Raw genomic sequence first — 20798 nt, 5'->3', positions numbered from 1 at the left:
CAAAACAAAAAAATCTATCCGGGAGTACACTTTATGGACATGGGAGAAGAAGAACTCCCTGGCCCTCGGTCTAAGAAATCGTCATGGATCCACTCTCCCCATTTGGTCCATAAACCCCTTGAGCACCTTGGCCGCTGCCGGCCTTCTTCCGGTCTTTGATCTGGATCTATCTAGCCCTGGGTCCAACACGGTGTTGAAGTCCCCTCCCAATATCAAGTTTCCTACCTCCAGGTCCGGTAGACGACCCAGCATCCGTCTCATAAATCCCGCATCGTCCCAATTCGGGGCATATACATTAACCAACACGACCTCCATTCCCTCCAGCCTGCCACTCACCATTACATATCTACCTCCGCTATCTGCTACGATGTTCTTTGCTTCAAATGCTACCCGTTTCCCCACCAATATGGCCACCCCTCTATTCTTTGCATCTAGTCCTGAGTGGAACACCTGTCCCACCCATCCTTTCCTTAACCTAACTTGGTCCGCCACCTTCAGGTGCATCTCTTGGAGCATAGCCACGTCTGCCCTTAGTCCTTTCAAATGCGTGAGCACTCGGGCCCTTTTAATCGGTCCGTTCAGGCCTCTCACGTTCCACGTGATCAGCCTCACTAGGGGGCTACCTGCCCCCCTCCTGTGTCGACTAGCCATCGCCTTCTATAGGCCAGTCCCATATCCCGCCTCCGCACTCCCACTCGCTCCCCAGGCGTCGCATTCCATCCCCGTCCACCCACTCTTTAGCCATTTCCTTTTTGATTTCCGCAGCAGCAACCCAGTTGTCGTCGTCCCCGCCCCCCCCCCCCGCTAGATCCCTTTCTAGCGTGATTGCTCCCCCCATATTACTTCCGCAAGTCAGCTGACTTCAACTGACCCCGGCTACTCCTGCTCACTCCTTGACCCCCCCCGTGTGGGGAACTCCCATCCGCCTTGCGCCTGTCTTCCCGCCATAATCTTTCTGGCGCGGGAACATCCCTTTATCTGACCCGCCTCTTGTGGCGCAGCTCCCTTTCCTCTCCCCCTCCCATTCCTCATTCTCCGCCCATGTCCCTTCTGTCCCCCCTCACCGGCGCCCACATTTCCTAGTGTGTCCCCCCATCCCAATTTACTTCTCTATTTACATCAACCATAACAATAACAATAACATTCCCTACAGTATCAGTCCCTCAGTTCCGATCCAATTTCTCCTCTTTAATAAAGGTCCATGCTTCTTCCGCCGTATCGAAATAATGGTGTCTCTCCTGGTACGTGACCCATAGTCGTGCCGGCTGCAGCATCCCGAACTTCACCTTTTTGTGCAACACCTCCTTGGCTCGGTTAAAACTCGCCCTCCTTCTCGCCACCTCCGCACTCCAATCATGGTACACCCGTACCACTGCATTCTCCCATCTGCTACTCCGCACCTTTTTAGCCCATCTCAGGACCTCTTCTCTATCTTTAAGGCGGTGAAATCGCACGATTGTCGCCCTGGGTGGTTCTCCCGCTTTTGGTCTTCTCGCCGGGATCCGATATGCCCACTCCACCTCCAAGGGGCCCGCAGGGGCCTCAGCACCCATCAATGAGCATAGCATCGTACTTACATAAGCTCCACAGTCCGCTCCTTCCACTCCCTCAGGGAGACCCAGTATCCGAAGGTTCTTCCTTCGCGCTCTGTTTTCTAGGGCCTCGATCCTTTCAATACACTTTTTATGGAGTGCCTCGTGCGTCTGTGTTTTGACCGCCAGGCCCAGGATCTCGTCCTCATTATCCGTCACCTTCTGCTCCACCACGTGGAGCTCTGTCTCCTGGGTCCTTTGTGCCTCCTTGAGCTCCTCAATTGCCTGTAGCATCGGGGTCAGCACCTCCCTCTTTAGTAGCTCCACACACCGCCTCAAAAATCCGTCTTGCTCGGGCCCCCATGTCGCCTGAGCTTTCTCCGCCGCCATCTTGTGTCTTCTCCCTTTCTGTCCCTTTCGTCGACGATTCCTCGCGCTGCAGCCGCCACCGCCGATATTTTCCTCCCCAAGGCCCTTTTCCATTCAATAGACAAGATGATTATGGTGTTTTAGTGGGGCGGTGGGGGGGGGGAATCCAACAATCACCAAAATAGTACTACAAAGAAGAAGAAATATGGGGGTCCTGGCCCTCCCGAACTTGCAATACTACCACTGGACAGCCACGGTGGAAAGAGTGAGGGGATGGGTGAAGGACACAGGCACAGAATGGATGAGGATGGAGGAGTCCTCCTGTACAGCAACAACCTTCTGGGCCCCGCTCACCAAGCGAAGCACTGTACAGGGTCAACTCCTCCTGCGGAAGGCTAAGCCTCATGCAGCCGAAAGTGGAGCACACCTGACAAGAACCCGAATGAGCAGCTTCTTCCCGGAGGTGGAGGACAAATGTGAACGGTGCCAGGGAGGCCCAGCCAACCACACCCACATGTTCTGGGCATGTCCCAGAAATGTGGGGTTCTGGACAGCCTTCCTTGAGGCAATGTCCAAAGTTCTGGGTGTGAGGGTGGAGCCGTGCCTAGGAGTGGCAGTCTTCATGGTATCGAACCAGCCTCAACTATTCATGGGGAAGAGGGCTGATACGCTTGCCTTTGCTTCTCTCGTCGCCCACTGGAGAATCCTGCTTTGCTGACAATCAGCAGCACCACCCACAGCTGCAGACTGGCTGGCCGACCTGTCGGAAATTCTCTATCTGGAGAAGATCAAGTTCACCATTCAAGGACAACCTTCTCGCAAAATTGGTTATAGTTAAAGTCCAAATGTGGAGGCCATTCACAAACTTGTTCCAGGACTTGTTCGAAGCCAACAGCGGGATTGGGTGGAAGCATGGGAGACAATGGGACCACAGGGAGCAGACGGGAAAGGGAAGCGGGGGAAGGAGGGGGGTCTGGGGAAAAAGGAGGGGTAACCAGAAAACAGCCGATACAGAGGCCAGGGGGCCTAGAACATGGCCATAACGAAAGGAACCACCGAGAAAAGACTGAGAATAGTGGAGAGAAGAAAAGGGGGGTGGCCAAATGACACAATGGGGGAGAGAAAGGAAGGGCACCGCCCACAGATAAATAGCAGATAACTGCCCATTGTGCAGTGAGGCACACAGGAAAGGACCCAGAAACAACAAATGAAGCGGGGGGGGGGGAATCGACACAAAGGAAAATGACATGTACATTGTAACCGGTGCATTTATGGGTGGCAAGGTAACACAGTAGTTAGCACTGTTGCTTCACAGCGCCCGGGACTCGGGTTCGATTCCCGACTTGGGTCACTGTCTGTGCAGAGTCTGCACGTTCTCCCGTGTCCAGCATGGGTTTCCTCTGGGTGTTCCGGTTTCCTCCCACAAGTCCCGAAAGACATGCTTGTTAGGTGAATTGGACATTCTGAATTCTCCCTCAGTGCACCCGAACAGGTGCTGGAGTGTGGCGACTAGGGGATTTTCACAGTAGTTTTGTTGCAGTGTTAATGTAAGCCTACTTGTGACATTAAGAAAGATTCTTATTATTATTTATCCTTACCAAATGTATAGTGCATAAAATGCGAAAATTTCAATAAGAACATTTTAAAAAAAGGAAGTGCCATATTCGGGGGCAGGATTTAGGATTTTCACCAATTCCACCATTTTCAGAGGATCTCCATCTTGGTGAAAATTCAGGCCCACATCAACTCTTAATAGATTAGATATGTGGTTGAAGAAAAGGTGCAAAGCAACAGTGTGACCATAGAGGTTAAGGACCACTGTTGGTGCAGATGATTAAACACTAACCTGATGTGCTGTGCTCATTGTGTGTTGTATTTTATGTGTACTTGCATGTTGAATATATTATTACAGCATGTAAGAAAGAGGAAGTTACTGGAACCAGGATGTGATTCTTATTTAGTGAAAGATTCACACTGGATCGCAGCCAATGGGTTACCGCACCAGGCCCAGTTTTGGGCCTGCTTTTATGTTAGCTCATAGCGAGCCCCAGGTGGTTGACCACCATCCCTTGGAAACTCGTACTCCATGGGTCCCACGGGGAGATCAACGATGGATGATAGGGGCAGCACTGTAGCATTGTGGATAGCACAATTGCTTCACAGCTCCAGGGTCCCAGGTTCGATTCCGGCTTGGGTCACTGTCTGTGCAGAGTCTGCACATCCTCCCCGTGTGTGCGTGGGTTTCCTCCGGGTGCTCCGGTTTCCTCCCACAGTCCAAAGATGTGCAGGTTAGGTGGATTGGCCATGATAAATTGCCCTTAGTGTCCAAAATTGCCCTTAGTGTTGGGTGAGGTTACTGGGTTATGGGGATAGAATGGAGGTGTTGACCTTGGGTAGGGTGCTCTTTCCAAGAGCCGGTGCAGACTCGATGGGCCGAATGGCCTCCTTCTGCACTGTAAATTCTATGAAAATTCTATGATTCCCCGTGGTCCATGTGGGGGTTATGGCAATCAGATTTGTAACCGTGCCCTATTCAAGACAATCTTCTCGTGAAATTGGTTATAGTTGAAGTCCAAGGACATTTCATTTTTCTGCTGAAAGCTTGAAATCTTGAAACCGTGAAAGTCATCCCACACTAACATCCTGCTTCTTTGTGGCTTACCCAATAAACCTGGCACAATTGAATGAATTCCAAATGTTAGTTTTTTTTGTGGCCGCAATAATTTTAAGACTGTTCAATTGCTCATTTAGTTCAAGTATCTTTCTGCCATTGAAGTGGGTTTTTTTTCAAATTGGGCATCACAGACTAAAATTAATTCAACATTGAATGTTCCTTTATGTATACATAATATATGTGTACCTGTAAGTACAGTTGGCCTTTCAGACTGTTGGGATGGCTGTGGTTTAGAGTTCCTTCATAAAATAACCAGTTCATCAGATAATTAGCAGTGGAAATATGTACGTGGATGCAGTGCAGTAATCATTAGTGCAGTGCAGAAGTCAGAATGAATGCAGGAAGTCAATGTGTTATTCCTAGAACTGCCACTTCATACTCATCCCAATGCATCATAAATGCATCTCTAATAAAAGCAAAGTACTGCGGATGCTGGAAATCGGAAATAAAAACAGAAAATGTTCGATAAACTCAGCAGGTCTGGCAGCATCTGTTGCTGCGAGAAACACGGTTAACGTTTTGGATCTAAATGATCCTTCTACAGACTGTAGACTGGCTGGGTTTTGGGCGATTGCTGGTCTCTATGGAACTTTGCCACAGCACCTTGAGGGGAGGAAATGGAGAAAAGAAAGTCGTAAATGGTCAGAGCAAGAGAGGGAGTCTTTCCCTTTAAGAATGTCTTAAAACTCTTTTGCCTGTCAAGTAAAACAACTGAAGTGGGGATTCCATTTTGAAATTTACGTGTGCCTGTTAATTGTGCTATAGGCAGCAATATTCTCCCCGTGTCTGCGTGTGTTTCTTCCGGGACTCCGGTTTCTTCCCACATTCAAAAGATATGCAGGTTAGGTGGATTGTACATGACAAATTGACCCTTAGTGTGGGTTTACAGGGAGGGGGATTGGGCCTAGGTATGGTGGTTTTTCGAAGTGTTGAGCAGACTCAATGGGCCGAATGGCCTCTTTCTGCAATGTAGGGATTCTATGATTCTATGTTAACTGGAGCTTCTTCCTGTTTTAAATGATTGATGTGTCTGGCTGCGCTTTTCAGTCATTGAAAGCATCAGCAAGGGCCTAATATTGCACATGGTTCACGCTGCTTAAAGGCAGCTTGCACTTCTTAAAGTGGTGATGCATTGTGGCGGCAAGAAATAGATGGAGTTGAATCTATACACTGGTACTTTAAGGAATGGTTGAGCATGGAACAGGACAAGCACCAAGGTTTCTAACAATGTATTGGAGGTCTTGTTGTGAGACTTGGCGAGAGGAGAGTGGGATCCTATCCGGAAAGGGGAGGATGCCCCCAGACACACTCAGGAGGCGTTGGGAAAAAGCAGCCATGGAGTTATCTGTCCTCAACCAGTCCAGTGTGCAGGTATAAATGATTGTACACCCTTGGGTGTTAGAAGGGAAATGGTTCAAGATTCCCTCTTCATCTAGTTCAGGGGAGGGGAGAGTGAGGTGGTGTTACGAGTGGAGATGGGAAGAGACGTTTGCTCCAGTATGAGTGCAGCGGGTGGGGTAGAGGAAGCGGACTGATGTGGCATGCACACGTGCCTCCTATCCAGCAGGCTCGGGGCTCCGAGGCTGGGGGCCGGGAAGGTGGCATGTAGGCAGAGAGGCGAAAACATCATTCCAAAATTGCCAGGAGAAAGTTGATTGCATCATTTGTGTTATCTGGCTGAAAATAAATCGTGAAACCTTGGCAAGGTACAAAGAAAAAGTCATCATGGCAGTGGAGCTCACTGCAAATAAGATGATTTTGATTGTTGTCAAGGAAACTTGAGGCTTCCATCAACACTCCTCGCATAATACCTCACCCTCTTCGCCACCCCATGTGTTAAAACTCAAATACGTCGGCAAGTACACAATCCCACACTTCAATGAAGCTACGATTGGCCCTTAAATTATCTCTGTTGATGAGAACTGGGGAAGTACCAAAGAGCTACCCGTGTGCATGGAGAAGGGAAGAAAAATATAAGTGAACAGGAAGTGAACTAAAACCAGTTGTACCCATATTGATTCTGCACCACCCGGCGGGAAATATCGGGGCAGTAATCTTTATATCAGGTTCTGTGGTCCCTCAATAAACTGTTATCCACTATTCTTGGTATCCACAGTCTTACAAAGTAAATGTAAATTATCTATAGCTCATCACTATTTCTGTGAAATAAAAAGGAAACCAGTCTTTGCTGTTGAATCAGACTGGCACAAATGAAATCAATAGCACTATAATTACTTCTGCAGATCTTGCTGAATTAAACCATTAAAATGCTTGACTTTTATATATTTATCCATATTTATATCATCATATTATTTACATCATATATTTATGAACACCTTTAGATACTTCCCCCTTTTTAATTGTTCAACAACTGAGTTTTTGTGGAGCAATGAGTAGTGAGCCTGCTTCAGAGCCAGAGAAGTTCTGGGTTCACGTCGAACTCGAGGACTTAGTGGCCAAGGAATGTTCATTCATAACGAGGCCAAAGAGATTGAGTATGAACCTGCAAACCCTTCCAACATAAGCCAATAGCAGGCGCTAAGAGTGCGACCGATTCTTCGTCAGCCATGAAATGGAAAGACAATTGGAGCCTTTGCCATCACTATTTTGAGCTTGAGACTGCAATACGCACATTAGAAGAGCATGTTGCCAAATGTCAGTTGGCTGTACAGCCGGTATGGATCAGACTGGTACTAACAGCATGGGGTTCGATATCTATTCAGGCTGGGGTGGATGTGGGAGCAGCCCCCTTGCCCCACATGTGGCAGATATTGCGGCACTGTATGTCAGACTTGCCTTCAGACAGATTAATCGACGAAAACGGAAGTTGTCCAAAATCATATATTGCAGTGTGGTTCTGTACAATTTACCAATATTCGATCATGGGAGGGACAATTTCCTAAGAACCACTGATCTTGACTTTAAGCAATGATATGGGACAGCTGCTCATTGTACATCTCTCCTGATTTTTATTTGCATTGAAGTCAGTGGAAATAAATATGGAGTTAATCAGACTGCTGACATGCTGGCACTTATTTTACAAAGCCAAGATCTAACCGATTGCCTCTGCCACTCAGTAACCAGTGGTTGGGTGACGCATATTCTCTTGCAGGCACTTTCTCAAAATACTTGTCCGAGATTAACAACTTGACTGCTCCCGTGTTGTACCAAAGAATTGTCTTGCCATTCAACATTACTAACTTGGGCTATGAAAATTCAAACAACAATATTATTGTTTTCTGAAATACGATAAGGTGCATTTTGAAACTTGGAACAGCATTTTTGGCACACCGATAATCATTGAAAGACTTTTGCTTTAGTCAGGTCCAAACAGCAATCACCAAAATTTAGCATACTCCTTCGAGCAATATGTCACTCACTGATATTTGACAGCAATGTGCCTGCTTTTGAGGCATGGAATGGGCGTGGTAGCACAGTGGTTAGCACTGTTGCTTCACAGCTCCAGGGTTCCAGGTTCGATTCCCGGCTGGGTCACTGTCCAGAGTCTGCATGCTCTCCACGTGTCTGCGTGGGTTCCCTCCGGGTGCTCCGGTTTCTTCCCACAGTCCAAAGATGTGCAGGTTAGGTGGATTGGCCATGGTAAATTGCCCCTTAGTGTCCAAGAAAGGTTAGGTGGACTTACTGGGTTACGGGGATATGGTGAAGGTGTGGGCTTAAGTAGGGTGCTCTTTCCAAGGGTCGGTGCAGATTCGATGGGCCGAATCGCCTCCTTCTGCACTGTAAATTCCACAATTCGATGATTCTATGATATCGTGGGTAGAAAGTGTGCACTCATTATGTGCGGGATGTACATTGCCCACCATACTGGGGATGGCAGGAGAAGAATTAACCAGTGCCCATGCATGGAATCAATGTTCAGATAAGCATCCACAAATTGGGGGTCCAAAGCCTCTTTGAAATTTTCATTCTAGAATTGACCATATCCAACGTTAGCCCAGCTGTGTTCATGAAAATACAGTCTCCACGCAGCCCATCATAAAATGAAAATGTACTTACCTGGATTTGAAGTCAGAGAGCTCCACTGCAGGGTCGAAGGCCATTGTTTTCCCCCATTTATCGCTCTCCTGATTGCTTGCATCCTTCCCCCAGCCCCTTGAAACCACGCCCCCTTCTCCGCATAACATCCCTGAGGGTTGCTGATGCAACGGAGCTGTCAGAAATTCAAATCCTTTTCGTCTGTGGTGTCCAGCAGGCAACTTTGGCTCACCAACCTGACCTAAATGGGACCCTAGCTTCAATCCCAAGTGAGCCTGGTGTGAGGGTGTTAGACCTCACATTGGACCTCACATTGTATCCCTTACGAAACCAGACAATGCAGTTTGCAGAGGATGTGTGTGTGCAAATTGGCTGCTGTGTTTTCTGCATTGTGACAGAGACTACACCTCAAAGGCTCTTTGGGATTTGTTAGATCATCCCACGGTTATATCAGGTTACATAAATGCCATTTATTTTTCCTTCATCGCAAGTAATTGATTTTTTTACCTCACTTTCAACAGAACCCAGATGCCTGGCAAGTTGAAACACTTTGTAGAGGTGTTTCTCTGGGGTTCATATTTCTGTATGGACACAGTTAGGGTCGAAGTGTCCTGGTTGTACTATACTGCATACAAGGAACCCAAAAACCATCTCATCGGGTATACAATTCAACTCTTAGTCCTTCAACTCGAAGATAATCTGGAAACAGAATTTTTCTTTTCATTCTACACTCAATAGTGGGGTTAAGCTAGATGTAATGCAAAGCTCCTCAGTAGAAAACCTAGGCAGGATTCCCTCAGCCCATGCCAGACCGGAGAATCGCCGGGCCAGGCGCGAATCGCGCGACACCGCCCCGACGGCGGTCCGCCGATTCTCCGAATAGGGCTCAGAATAGCTGTTCCTGGGGGCCTGTTGAAGCCGTCGTAAAACGCGACGGCATTTCTGACGGCATCAACACTTAGCCTCAGGATCAGAGAATCCCGCCCCCTATGTCTTGCTTTATTATCTTTCCATTTTATTATCTGGATCTTGACCCAAATGTGATTCGGAAATCAGCGCCAACTACAGGGCAAGCTCTATCCAATTTATTCAGGAGAACCATGATGCTATTACCTAAACACGGTTTAGCAACAAAACCTAAATGTTTTCCCCCACATCTAGGTTCGACAACTGTGATTAATTGTGCTCCAGGAGATTTCATCACGTGTCTTACCCCCATGCTCTTTCATTAGTCGGTGAACACATTCATCCTTGTGACAAACTGTCTTTCTTCGCCAATTGAAAAAAAATAATTTTACAGAATGTGGATGTCGCTGGGTAGGCCAGCATTTATTGCCCATCCCTGGTTGCCCTGCAGAAGGTGGTGGTGAGTTGCCCTCTTGAACCTCTGCAGTCTTGAGGTCTAGGTACACCCACAATACAGTTAGCGAGGGAGTTCCAGGATTTTGACCCAGCGATAGTGAAGGAACAGTGATATATTTCCAAGTCAGGGTGCTGTGACTTGGAGGGGACCCTCTAGGTGGTGTGGTTCCCTGATATCTGCTGCTCTTGTCCTTCTAGAAAGTAGCGGTCATTGGTTTGGTAGGTGCTGCTGAAGGAACCTTGGCGAGTTCCTGCAGTGCATCTTGTAGATGGTCCACACAGCTGTCACTGTTCGCGGTTGTGGAGGGTTTGAATGTTTGTGGAAGAGGGAGCAATCAAGCAGGCTGCTTTGTTCTGGATGGTGTTGAGCTTCTTAAGTGTTGTTGGAGCTGCACTCATCCAGGCAAGTGGAGAGTATTCCATTACACTCCTGACTTGTGCCTTGTAGATGGCGGACAGGCTTTGGAGGGGCTCAGGAGGTCAGTTAATGCCATAGGATTCCTAGCTATTCAATGGCATTGCCATCGCTAAATCCCCCACAATCAACATCCTGGGGGTTACCATTGATCAGAAACTGAACTGCACTAGCCACATTAATACTGTGGCTACCAGTGCAGGTCATTAAAAAACCCTCCACCACCGACGAACAGTGACAGCCGTGTGTACCATCTACAAGATACGCTGCAGTAACTCACCAAGGTTCCTCAGAGAGCACCTCAGAGAGGATGGGAATAGAGGGATATGGATCCCAGAAGTGTAGAAGATTTTAGTTTAGACAGGCAGAATGGTCGGCGCAGGCTTGGAGGGCCGAAGGGCCTGTTCCTGTGCTGTACTTTTCTTTGTTCTTTGTTCCAAATCCACAACCACTACCATCTAGAAGGACAAGAGCTGCACATACCTGGTAACCCCACCATCTGGAGGTTCCACTCCAAGTCACAGAACCCAAACTTGGAAATATATCGCCGTTCCTTCACTGTCGCTGGGGCAAAGTCCTGGAACTCCCTCCTTAACAGCACAGTGCGTGTACCTACACCTCAAGGACTGTAGTGGTTCAAGAAAGCAACTCATCACCACCTTCTGAAAGGCAATTAAGGATGGGCAATAAATGCTGGCCTAACCAGCAATGCCACATCCAGTAAATTAATTTTTAAAAATTCACTCTCACCTCACCTCTGGCATTCATCTCTTTTGTCCATATTTGAACCAAGTCTGTAATGAGGTCAGGAACTGAGTGAACCTGACGGAACCCAAACTGAGCATCCGTGAGCAGGTTATTGCTGAGTAAGTGCCACTTGATAGCACTGTTGATGACTTCTTCCATCACTTTGCTGATGATGGAGAGTAGACTGATCCGGCGGTAATCGGTTGTATTAGATTTGCCCTGTTTCTTGTGTACAGGACAAACTTGGGCAATTTTCCACATTGCCGGGTAGATGCCAGTGTTGTAACTGCACTGGAACAGCTTGGCTAGGGGTGCAGCAAGCTCTGTAGCACTAGTCTTCAATACTATTGCCGGAATATTGTCAAGGCCCATAGCCTTTGCAGTATCCAGTGCCTTCAGCCATTTTTTAATATCACGTGGAGTGAATTGTATTGGTTGAAGACTGACATCTGTGCTGCTGCGGTCCTCCAGAGGAGACCAAGACAGATCATCCACACAAACCTTCTGGCTGAAGATTGTTACGAATGCTTCAGCTTTGTCTTTTGCACAGATGTGCAATGAGGATGGGGATATTTGTGGAACCTCCTTCTCCAGTGAGTTGTTCAATTGGCTACCACCATTCACAGCAGGACTGCAGAGCTTAGATCTGATGCGTTCGTTGTGGAATCGAATAACTCTGTTTATTACTCGCTGCTTATGCTGTTTGGCACACAAGTAATCCTGTGTTGTAGCTTCATCAGGTTGACATCTCATTTTGTTGCTCCTGGCATGCTTTTCTGCACTCTTCCTTGAACCAGGGTTGATCCCCTGGCTTGGTTGTAAGGTAGAGTGGGAGATATGCCAATTCTGCTGCTGATGATGGCCCCCAGCGCCTCATGGATGCCCACACTTGAGTTGCTAGATCTGTTCAAAGTCTTTTCCATTTAGCACGGTGGTAGTGCGACACAACACAATGGAGGGATCCTCAATGTAAAGACGGGACTTTGTCTCCACAAGGACTGTGCGGTGGTCATTTCTACCGATACTGTCATGGACAGAGGCATCTGCAGCAGGCAGGTTGGTGAGGATGAGGTCAAGTATTTCCATCTGCTACAGTCCCAGTCTAGCAGTTACCTTAGGACCCGGCCAGCCCGGTCTGTGGTGGTACCAAGCCACTCTTGGTAGAAGTCCCCAACCCAGAGCATTTTCTGTGCCCTTGCCACCCTTAGTGCTTCCTCCAAGTGGTGTTCAACATGGAGGGAGTACTCATTCATCAGCTGATGGTGGACAATATGTGGTAATCAGCAGAAGGTTTCCTTGCCCATCCTTAACCTGAAACCATGGGACCTCATGGGGTCCAGGGTTGATGTTGAGGGCTCCCAAAGCAACTCTCTCCAGACTATGCTTCCACCTCTGCTAGGTCTGTCCTGATAGCGAGACAGGACATACCAAAGAATGGTGATGGTGGTGTCTGGGACATTGTCTGTAAGGTATGACTCTATCCATATGACTATGTCAGACTGTTGCTTAATTAGTCTGTGAGACAGCTCTCCGAACTTTGGCACAAGCCCCCAGATGTTGGTAAGGAGGACTTAGCAGGTTTGACTGGGCTGTGTTTGTCCTTGTCGTTTCCGATGCCTGGGTCCATCCGGTTTCATTCCTTTTTTGTGGTTTCATAGTGGTTTCATGAGTGGCTTGCCAGGCCAATTAAGAGTCAACCACATTGCGGTGGGTCTGGAGTCTCTGGAGTCACATGTAAGTCAGACAAGGTAAGGTTGGCAGATTTCCTTCCCTAAAGGACATTAGTTGCCAGATGTTTTTTTTACATCAATCGTATCATGAGACCAATTCCAGATATTTTATTGAGTTTAAATTCCACCATCTGCCGTGGTGGGATTCGAAACCTGGTCCTCAGAAATCCTGGGTCTCTGGATTTCTAGTCCAGCGACAATACCACTACACTACGCCACTGCCTCCTCATTCATGCTCGTCTGTCGGCCAAATATTTTTGTATCTGGCAAAGAGAAATGTTCAAAGAAAAGAAAAAAGACAAACAATCTTTTAAACCTCCCTGTGATTTTTCTCCAGGGTTGCACACAGCAATGACCTAGAGATTGAGCATCAATTCCAGGCCAATCCAGGTTTGGCAACCTTATCTACATCTGAGAAGATTATCATAAATTATCATAGAATTTACAGTGCAGAAGGAGGCCATTCGGCCCATCGAGTCTGCACCGGCTCTTGGAAACAGCACACTACCCAAGGTCAACACCTCCACCCTATCCCCATGACCCAGTAACCCCACCCAACACTAAGGGCAATTTTGGACACTAAGGGCAATTTATCATGGCCAATCCATCTAACCTGCACATCTTTGGATTGTGGGAGGAAACCGGAGCACCCGGAGGAAACCCACGCACACACGGGGAGGATGTGCAGACTCCGCACAGACAGTGATCCAAGCCGGAATCGAAACTGGGACCCTGGAGCTGTGAAGCAATTGTGCTATCCACAATGCTACTGTGCTGCCCTACAATGCTACCGTGCTGCCCAGGGTTGATCCACATTTCTAATTTCATATTTAATGTGCATTTCAAAACGCTGCAATGGTTGCAATTTTGTATTTCAATTTAAATATGTGTATTTGCTTATTTTCCTAGGTAAATGAACCGAGGGACCAGATGTGACAGCTCTACTACTCTCAATGCAAAACAATGACCTTTAATACTTCAATCAGTAATCCTGCATGCAAACTTCAGAAGCTGGTTATTTTCATCCCTACTTTTCTAGGTGTAGTTTTTATCATTGGTTTTGTTCTGAGTGCCTTAAGCCTTTATACGTTTTGGTTTCGCTTCAAGAAATGGAAAACCGGAATGATCATCCAGTTTAATCTGGCTTTATCGGACATTAGCATTGCTCCAGCAGCACCACTTATGATCACCTACTTCTCAATGGCGAATCATTGGCCCTTTGGACAGTTCCTCTGTCAGCTAAAAGTGTTCTTATTATTCATACACATGTACGGCAGCATCTACTTTCTCACTTTGGTGAGTTTGCATAGGTATATCACAGTTGTGCGCCTGACTGAACACTGTATTTTTAAGAACCAACGGTTTATGAAAGCAGTTTGCATTGGCGTATGGATTTTCCTCTTTATTAACGCATTGCCATTCTTTTTTATCCTCAAAACATCTGAAATGAGCAATGTTACCCAATGCTTACGTATACACCAAACTGAAATGTCATCTGTATACTTCACATGGAGCATGGTCAATATATTCCCTGGCTTCATCATCCCATTTCTGGTTTCGGTCACTTGCTATATTTTACTTGGCTCTTATATAGTCAAAATGGATACCAGCCTTTCGAGGAGAACAGCGATGAAGGTGAAATCAATGGGAATGATTGCCGTGTCTCTGGTTATATTCCTTGTGTGCTGCTTGCCGGTACAAGTCTCACGTTCAGTTGGTGTCATAGTGAAACAGTTCTATCCTGAGAAGTGCCAGTGGCTTTACAAGATTGAAAACATTTATTATGCATCTATTGTGCTAGCCAATGTGAACTGTTGCCTCGATCCTCTACTCTACTGGTTTTCCAGTCGGAAATTTCAAGAAGCTTTCAAAGGAACTCTAAGTCGATTCAGGTGTCGTTGCAAACAGTGGAATCCAAGTTCCCATGCAGATAATTCAATTGCAGCAGCAAGACCCACTGTTTAGACACTGAAATGTTTCTGCTGCAGTTGTAGTCATGTAAAATCAGGTGAGGCAGTGGTATAATGGCATTGTCACTCGACTAGTAATCCAGAGACCCAGAGTAATGATCTGGGGTCCCAGGTTCAAATCCTGCCGCTGTCGATGGTAAAATTTGAATTCAATAAAAATCTGTCTATGATGACATGAAACCACTGTTGGAAAAGCTTATCTGGTTCACTCATGTCCTTAGAATGAAAATCTGCATGTGACTCCAGATCCACAGCAATGTTGACTCTTAACTGCCTTTTCAAGGGCAATTAGGGATGGGCAATAAATGTTGTCCAGCCAGCGATGCCAACGTCCCATGAACCCATAAATAACTATCCTGGGGCTTCGAACTATATTTTGCTTCAAAACAACCATGTGCCTTTAAATGAATCTATCATAACCAGACAACTGGTTTTAGTCTGTGAGGCAGCTTATTTTACGTGCTTTAAAAGAACATCATATCATTAGCTGTGATTGTTTCTGCCATCTGGAGGTGGTGAAAGTTGCTGCTTAAATGGAAATTCTTTCTTTAAGACCATAAGAAATATGAACAGGAGCAGGCCATTCAGCCCCTCGAGCCAGCTTCGCCATTTAATAAGATCACGGCTGATCTAACACTCACTCAGTCCACTTTCCTGTCCTCTCTCCGCGACCCTTCACCCCCCTACTGATTAAAAACCTATCGACCTCAGCCTTGAAAATGTTCAAGGACTCGGCCTCCACAGCTTCCTGGGGTAAAGGATTCCAAAGATTCACCATTCTTTGAGAGAAGAAATTCTTCCTCAAATCCATCTTAAAGGAGCTCCCCTTTATTCTGCGATTATGTCCTCTGGTTCTACACTCTTCCATGAGTAGAAATTTTCTCCCAATATTTATCCTGTCTAATCCCCTGAGAATCTTACATGTTTCAATCATATAACCTCTCATTCTTCTGATCTTCAAGAAGTGCAAACCCAATGGGCTGGATTCTCCGACGGCGGGACCTCCGTTTTGCCAGCAGCGCACTCACGCCCGCGGATTTCCCAGATGCGTGTGGGTGCCCACAATGGGAAACTCCCATTGGATGGCTGCGGGGACGGAGAATCCCGCTGCCAGCAGGGGCGCATCGTACCAGAAAATGGGAGTGGCGGGACGGAGCATGCTGCCAAATCTATTTAATCTTTCCTCATATGGTGATCCCTACCCGGGATCATCATCCTAGAAAACCTCCTCTGTTGCACAACCTCCAATGGAAGTAAATCTTTCCTTAAATATGGGAATGAAAACTATACACGGTGTTCTAAGTATGTATTAGTGGATGGTGCAAGCTAAAAGCATTTTGTCAAATATTTCCTCTCTCCACTTTGTGTATTCAAATTGCAAATGCAAATGAGTTCATTTTGAATGTCACCACACTTACTGCAGAAAAAAAATCTTCCTCAGCATACTTAGCATTGATAAGGGCAGCATTTAGTTAATTGTTTCAGAGGCTGTTCAATGGGCTGTGGATGAAAGGCATGTAGGTTTTCTGGTGCTATGGTTTTGAGTCAAGATGACTACCTCTGATATTTGGCAGGGTGGGGTTTCAGAGTGTAGAAAGTTGAGAAACTCCAGAAGTATGGACTTTCCCCAAAAGTTTTGAAAGTTTGAGTCCACAGTAATTCTTTTACTCCTCAGCCCTGTCAGGCAAGAAAGATTCCAGAAATGGCCGCCGCCAAGGTATTTGTAGTTTAAAGTGATGAAGGAAGGGATTGGACGGATGAAGTGTGTTTGGGAAAGATGGATAATTGCAGGGGTCGAGGATGAATGTGGGGGCTTTAGCGAAGCTGACAGATCGCAGGGTTGAGTGTGGACATTGACAAGATGGTGGAAGAGGTTTGTGGGGGTTGGGTAGGGGGGAATGGAGGAGGTGGTATCAGGAGGTTCAGTGGGTGGGGTGACAAACTGAGAGATCGCAGGGAGATTGAGGAAGGATTGGGTTATCAGTGATGATAGGATCAGAGGAGATCACTAATGTGGGAGAGAGACTTTAAACGCTAAATCCATCAGGCCTGTAGGAAATAATGCTGCGCCTGTTGCCTCACTAGCAGTGCTGTAAAGGCACTTAACTGATAAATCAAGCATTGTTGTCTCCTTTTACCTACTGAGGTTTCCCAATACCCCGGCAATCTGATGGATTTGAGTTAAAAATATAAACATTGTTAAAATGGAGGAATGCAATCTTCTTAAAAGTTTTCAATGATCTCCCCCCGCTGAGAGTGGATTGATCATGTACCCACATCCAATCTTCATTAAAGCCAAGTAGGCAAGTTCAAAACAGATTGGGTACGATCTGCTCTGGGGTATTTAAATGACCCCCTAACTGAGTCTCTGCTATTTCATTTTATAAAGCCTTTATGCACTTAATAGTTCTCATTTAAAATAACTACCAAAACTAGTTTCTATGAATAACCAAGAAGCTTTGGAAGATTTCAGGCTCCTAAATGCTCATACAAACAGTGTGTTTGGTATCAGTGATAGTGTTAAATAAATAATATCTCTTCGGCCACCATTCTATGCCTCTCTAGATTTTACTTTCCATTGACTTCAATTTATAACTGACAAATGATAGGATATTGTCCCAGTTACATTATTGCCCAAAGTCACAATGACCTCTTGTGGGTCATTTTGGGGGATAAATCTAGTGGAGAAGTAAGGCAGAAGCTAAAAGTTAAGGCCTGATTTTACATTTCATTGTTTCTGTTGTTGTTTTTCTTCCCACACCCAATGGTGCACAAGGCAGTTATACATATGACAAAAGAGGATGCTGGAAAAACTCAGCAGGTTTGCCAGGGGAGAAACAGAGTTAGCATTTCTAGTCCTTTGGCTCTTCGTCAGAACTGAAAGGAAGGAGAATGTGTTAGATTTGTATAAAGTGCAACAAAAAGTAGCAACTTTAAGAACAAAGGACAGATAGCCAGGTGTGGAAGTGAGGGGAGTGGTTGGTTGCATTGAGGCAATACATGTATGGGATATGTAAAAAAAAAAGGACTTTTAAGATGGAGGAGAAAGTTTGATATCTAAAGTTGCCAAACTAAATGTTGAATCCTGAAGGCTGCAACGTATCCCATGCATGTATAACCCCACACCCCATACCAGGCTATCCGTCTTTTGTTCTTAAAGTTGCAACATTCTGTTGTAGTTTCTACAGTATTAACATATTCTCACTCGCTTCAGTTCTGATGAAGACTCAAAGAACACAAAACCTTGGGCGAAATTCTCCGTTATCGGCGCAAAGTCCGCCGATCGGCGCAAAAAACGGCGCAAATCCGACTTGCGTCACGCCGCAAAAATCGTCGCGAAGTCTCCGGCCCGAAATGGGCTAGCAGTGACGTGACGGGATCCGCTCTTGCTCACGTGGTTCACGCCGTGCAGCATCATACACGCCGCACGGCGTGACGGCTCATAACGACGCGCTGCTCCCCCCCACCCGACCGGAAAACCCGACCGGAACACCCGACCGGATGGCCGGCCGCCGCTCAGCCCCGAGGTTCCAGTCACGGGATGTGGAGGGGCTCCTTGACGCAGTGGAGCAGAGGAGGGAGGCCCTGTATCCTGGGCACGGCCGCAGAGTTGCCCCACGCCACAGCCGGCGTCTGTGGAGGGAGGTGGCAGAGGCCATCACCGCTGCGGCCCTGACACCACGGACAGGCACAAGAAGGTGAACGACCTCGTCAGATCAGGCAGGATGAGCCTCCCGCCCCCCCCCTGCCCGATATCCATATCCCCCCTCCCGCATACCCCCCATATCCCCCCTCCCCCATATCCCCCATATCCCCCCTCCCCCATATCCCCCCTCCCCATATCCCCCATATCCCCCCTCCCCAATATCCCCCCTCCCCCATATCCCCCATATCCCCAAGTGAATCCAGCCCTAACCTTAACCTCTGCAATGCACGCGCAACCGATGGCGTGCATTCATATACCTGTCTAACACTGTTGCCTTTTACCCCTGCCACCCCCCCCCCCCACGCCCCCCCCCCACCCCCGCCACAGGAGAAATGCGCACACAACACCAGGGAGCATGTGAGGACTGGAGGAGGCCCCGCTGATGAGAGGCCACTGACCGAACACGAGGAAAGAGCCCTGGAACTGGCTGGCGGACCTGAGGACCGGGAGGTTGCTGATGCAGAAGTCGGGGGCGTATTAGCAAGTGAGCCGCCGACAGCCCGTCCCCATATCCCCCCTCCCCTATATCCCCCTCCCCCATATCACCTGATCACTGCCTGCGTGTCTAACCATGCATGCTTCATTGAGCAAACGTCGAGGCACCCATCCCCGCAGATGCAGACCGCCCGCAGGATGCCCCTCGGAGGCCACGGGAGACGGAGAGACCCGGACCCTCCGGCATGCGACGTCCGCAGGATGCCCCTCGCACACCACGGGAGACGGAGAGACCCGGACCCTCCGGCATGCGACGCCCGCAGGGTGCCCCTCGCACACAACGGGAGACGGAGAGACCCGGACCCTCCGGCTAGCGACGCCCGCAGGATGCCCCTCGCACACCACGGGAGACGGAGAGACCCGGACCCTCCGGCATGCGACGCCCGCAGGATGCCCCTCGCACACCACGGGAGACGGAGAGACCCGGACCCTCCGGCATGCGACGCCCGCAGGATGCCCCTCGCACACCACGGGAGACGGAGAGACCCGGACCCTCCGGCATGCGACGCCCGCAGGATGCCCCTCGCACACCACGGGAGACGGAGAGACCCGGACCCTCCGGCATGCGACGCCCGCAGGATGTCCCTTGGAGACCACGGGAGACGGAGAGACGTGGAGCAACAGGGAGACGACGCCCCCGTCACGTGCGGGTGCGACGGCGCAGGCGTGTGCCACCCAGTGACGAGAGGGGCAGCCACAGGCCCCTGTCACAGCCGAGCCAGGACACCACTACCCAGGACACCCCTACCCAGGACACCCCTACCCGGGACACCCCTACCCGGGACAGCACTACCCAGGAAGACAAAATACCGGACAGTGACACAGAGTGGATGGGTGGAGACGAACCCCCACCCCAAAGTACCATGGGACGAAGAGCACGACACAACGCCACTGCTGTCACCAACACCCTCCACCATCGCAGGAACACTACCTCGGTTGGGCACTTTAGTGATGAGGTGTCTGGTACACTCACTGGTGCGCACAACACAGCCGTCCCGGTACAGCAGGTGGAGGTACGAGCAGCAGAGGGGCCGGGCGTTTGGAGGGCAGCCCAGCCCAAGCGAACATCTGCCGCCCAGATGAATCCCGGGTTCCTGGAGTTACCACACCCACCCATAGATCCGATGCAACCACAGACCCGGAGACGAGCGAAGAGGGTGACGGCCGGCTTGCGGCGGCTGCAGTCCACCCGCGTCCAGGAGCTGGGAGTGGTGCCGGTCATACGTGCCACCCAGGCCGACACCGCACGGGTGGCGTCCGCGGTGGAGGCAATGGGTGCGACGGTGTCAGACATGGGGAACGGTTTGCGAGGCCTGGGGCTTTCCGTGCAGGCGGCGTCTGTGGCCCAGGAAATGGCTGCCCTCTCCCAGGAGGCCTTGAGCCAGTGCCAGCGCCAGATGGCAGAGGCGCTTAACACTATGGCCCAGTCTCTGCAGGCCATGGCCCAGTCTCAGCAGGCCATAGCCCAGTCTCAGCAGTCCATGGCCCAGTCTCAGCAGGCCATCGCTGAGGGCATCGGCGCCATTGGCCATGTGCGAGCCGGCGTCGCACAGTCACAGACAGGGTTTGCCAATCCCCTGGGCTCCAGGGCTGCAAACCTGCAGACCCCTGTCGATACCAGCACGGGCCTCCAGGACTGGCAGCGCCAGATGTCGGGGGGGCGTCGGATGGCCAGTCCGTTCGCATCCCCCACCCATGTAGAGGCCTGGGGGCCATCGGGCACCCCGAGGGAGGAGGAGGTGGTGTGGTCCGTCCCGGGTCCCTCTGGAGGGGAGGTCCCGGAACACCGCGACACCTCGGAC

At 48.9% G+C, this 20798-nt stretch overlaps 1 protein-coding gene across 1 annotated transcript in view; it reads left to right on the top strand.

The window, feature by feature from the left end:
* The window catches only part of LOC140398823 (lysophosphatidic acid receptor 6-like), a 40900-nt gene extending 25975 nt beyond the window's left edge, over nt 1–14925 (top strand). Inside the window, exon 2 of the mRNA XM_072487783.1 lies at nt 13735–14925. Coding sequence (XP_072343884.1) covers nt 13789–14790 — 1002 coding nt within the window. The 5' untranslated portion in view covers nt 13735–13788 and the 3' untranslated portion in view covers nt 14791–14925. The remainder of the gene's footprint in view (nt 1–13734) is intronic.
* Nucleotides 14926–20798: the final 5873 nt, after the last annotated feature.

This window comes from Scyliorhinus torazame, chromosome 22 (genome assembly GCF_047496885.1).
Source record: "Scyliorhinus torazame isolate Kashiwa2021f chromosome 22, sScyTor2.1, whole genome shotgun sequence".
In the NCBI taxonomy this organism is placed as follows: Eukaryota; Metazoa; Chordata; class Chondrichthyes; order Carcharhiniformes; family Scyliorhinidae; genus Scyliorhinus; species Scyliorhinus torazame.
The sequence above is the reverse complement of the archived record's forward strand: the minus strand, read 5'-3'. Positions and strand labels throughout refer to the sequence as shown.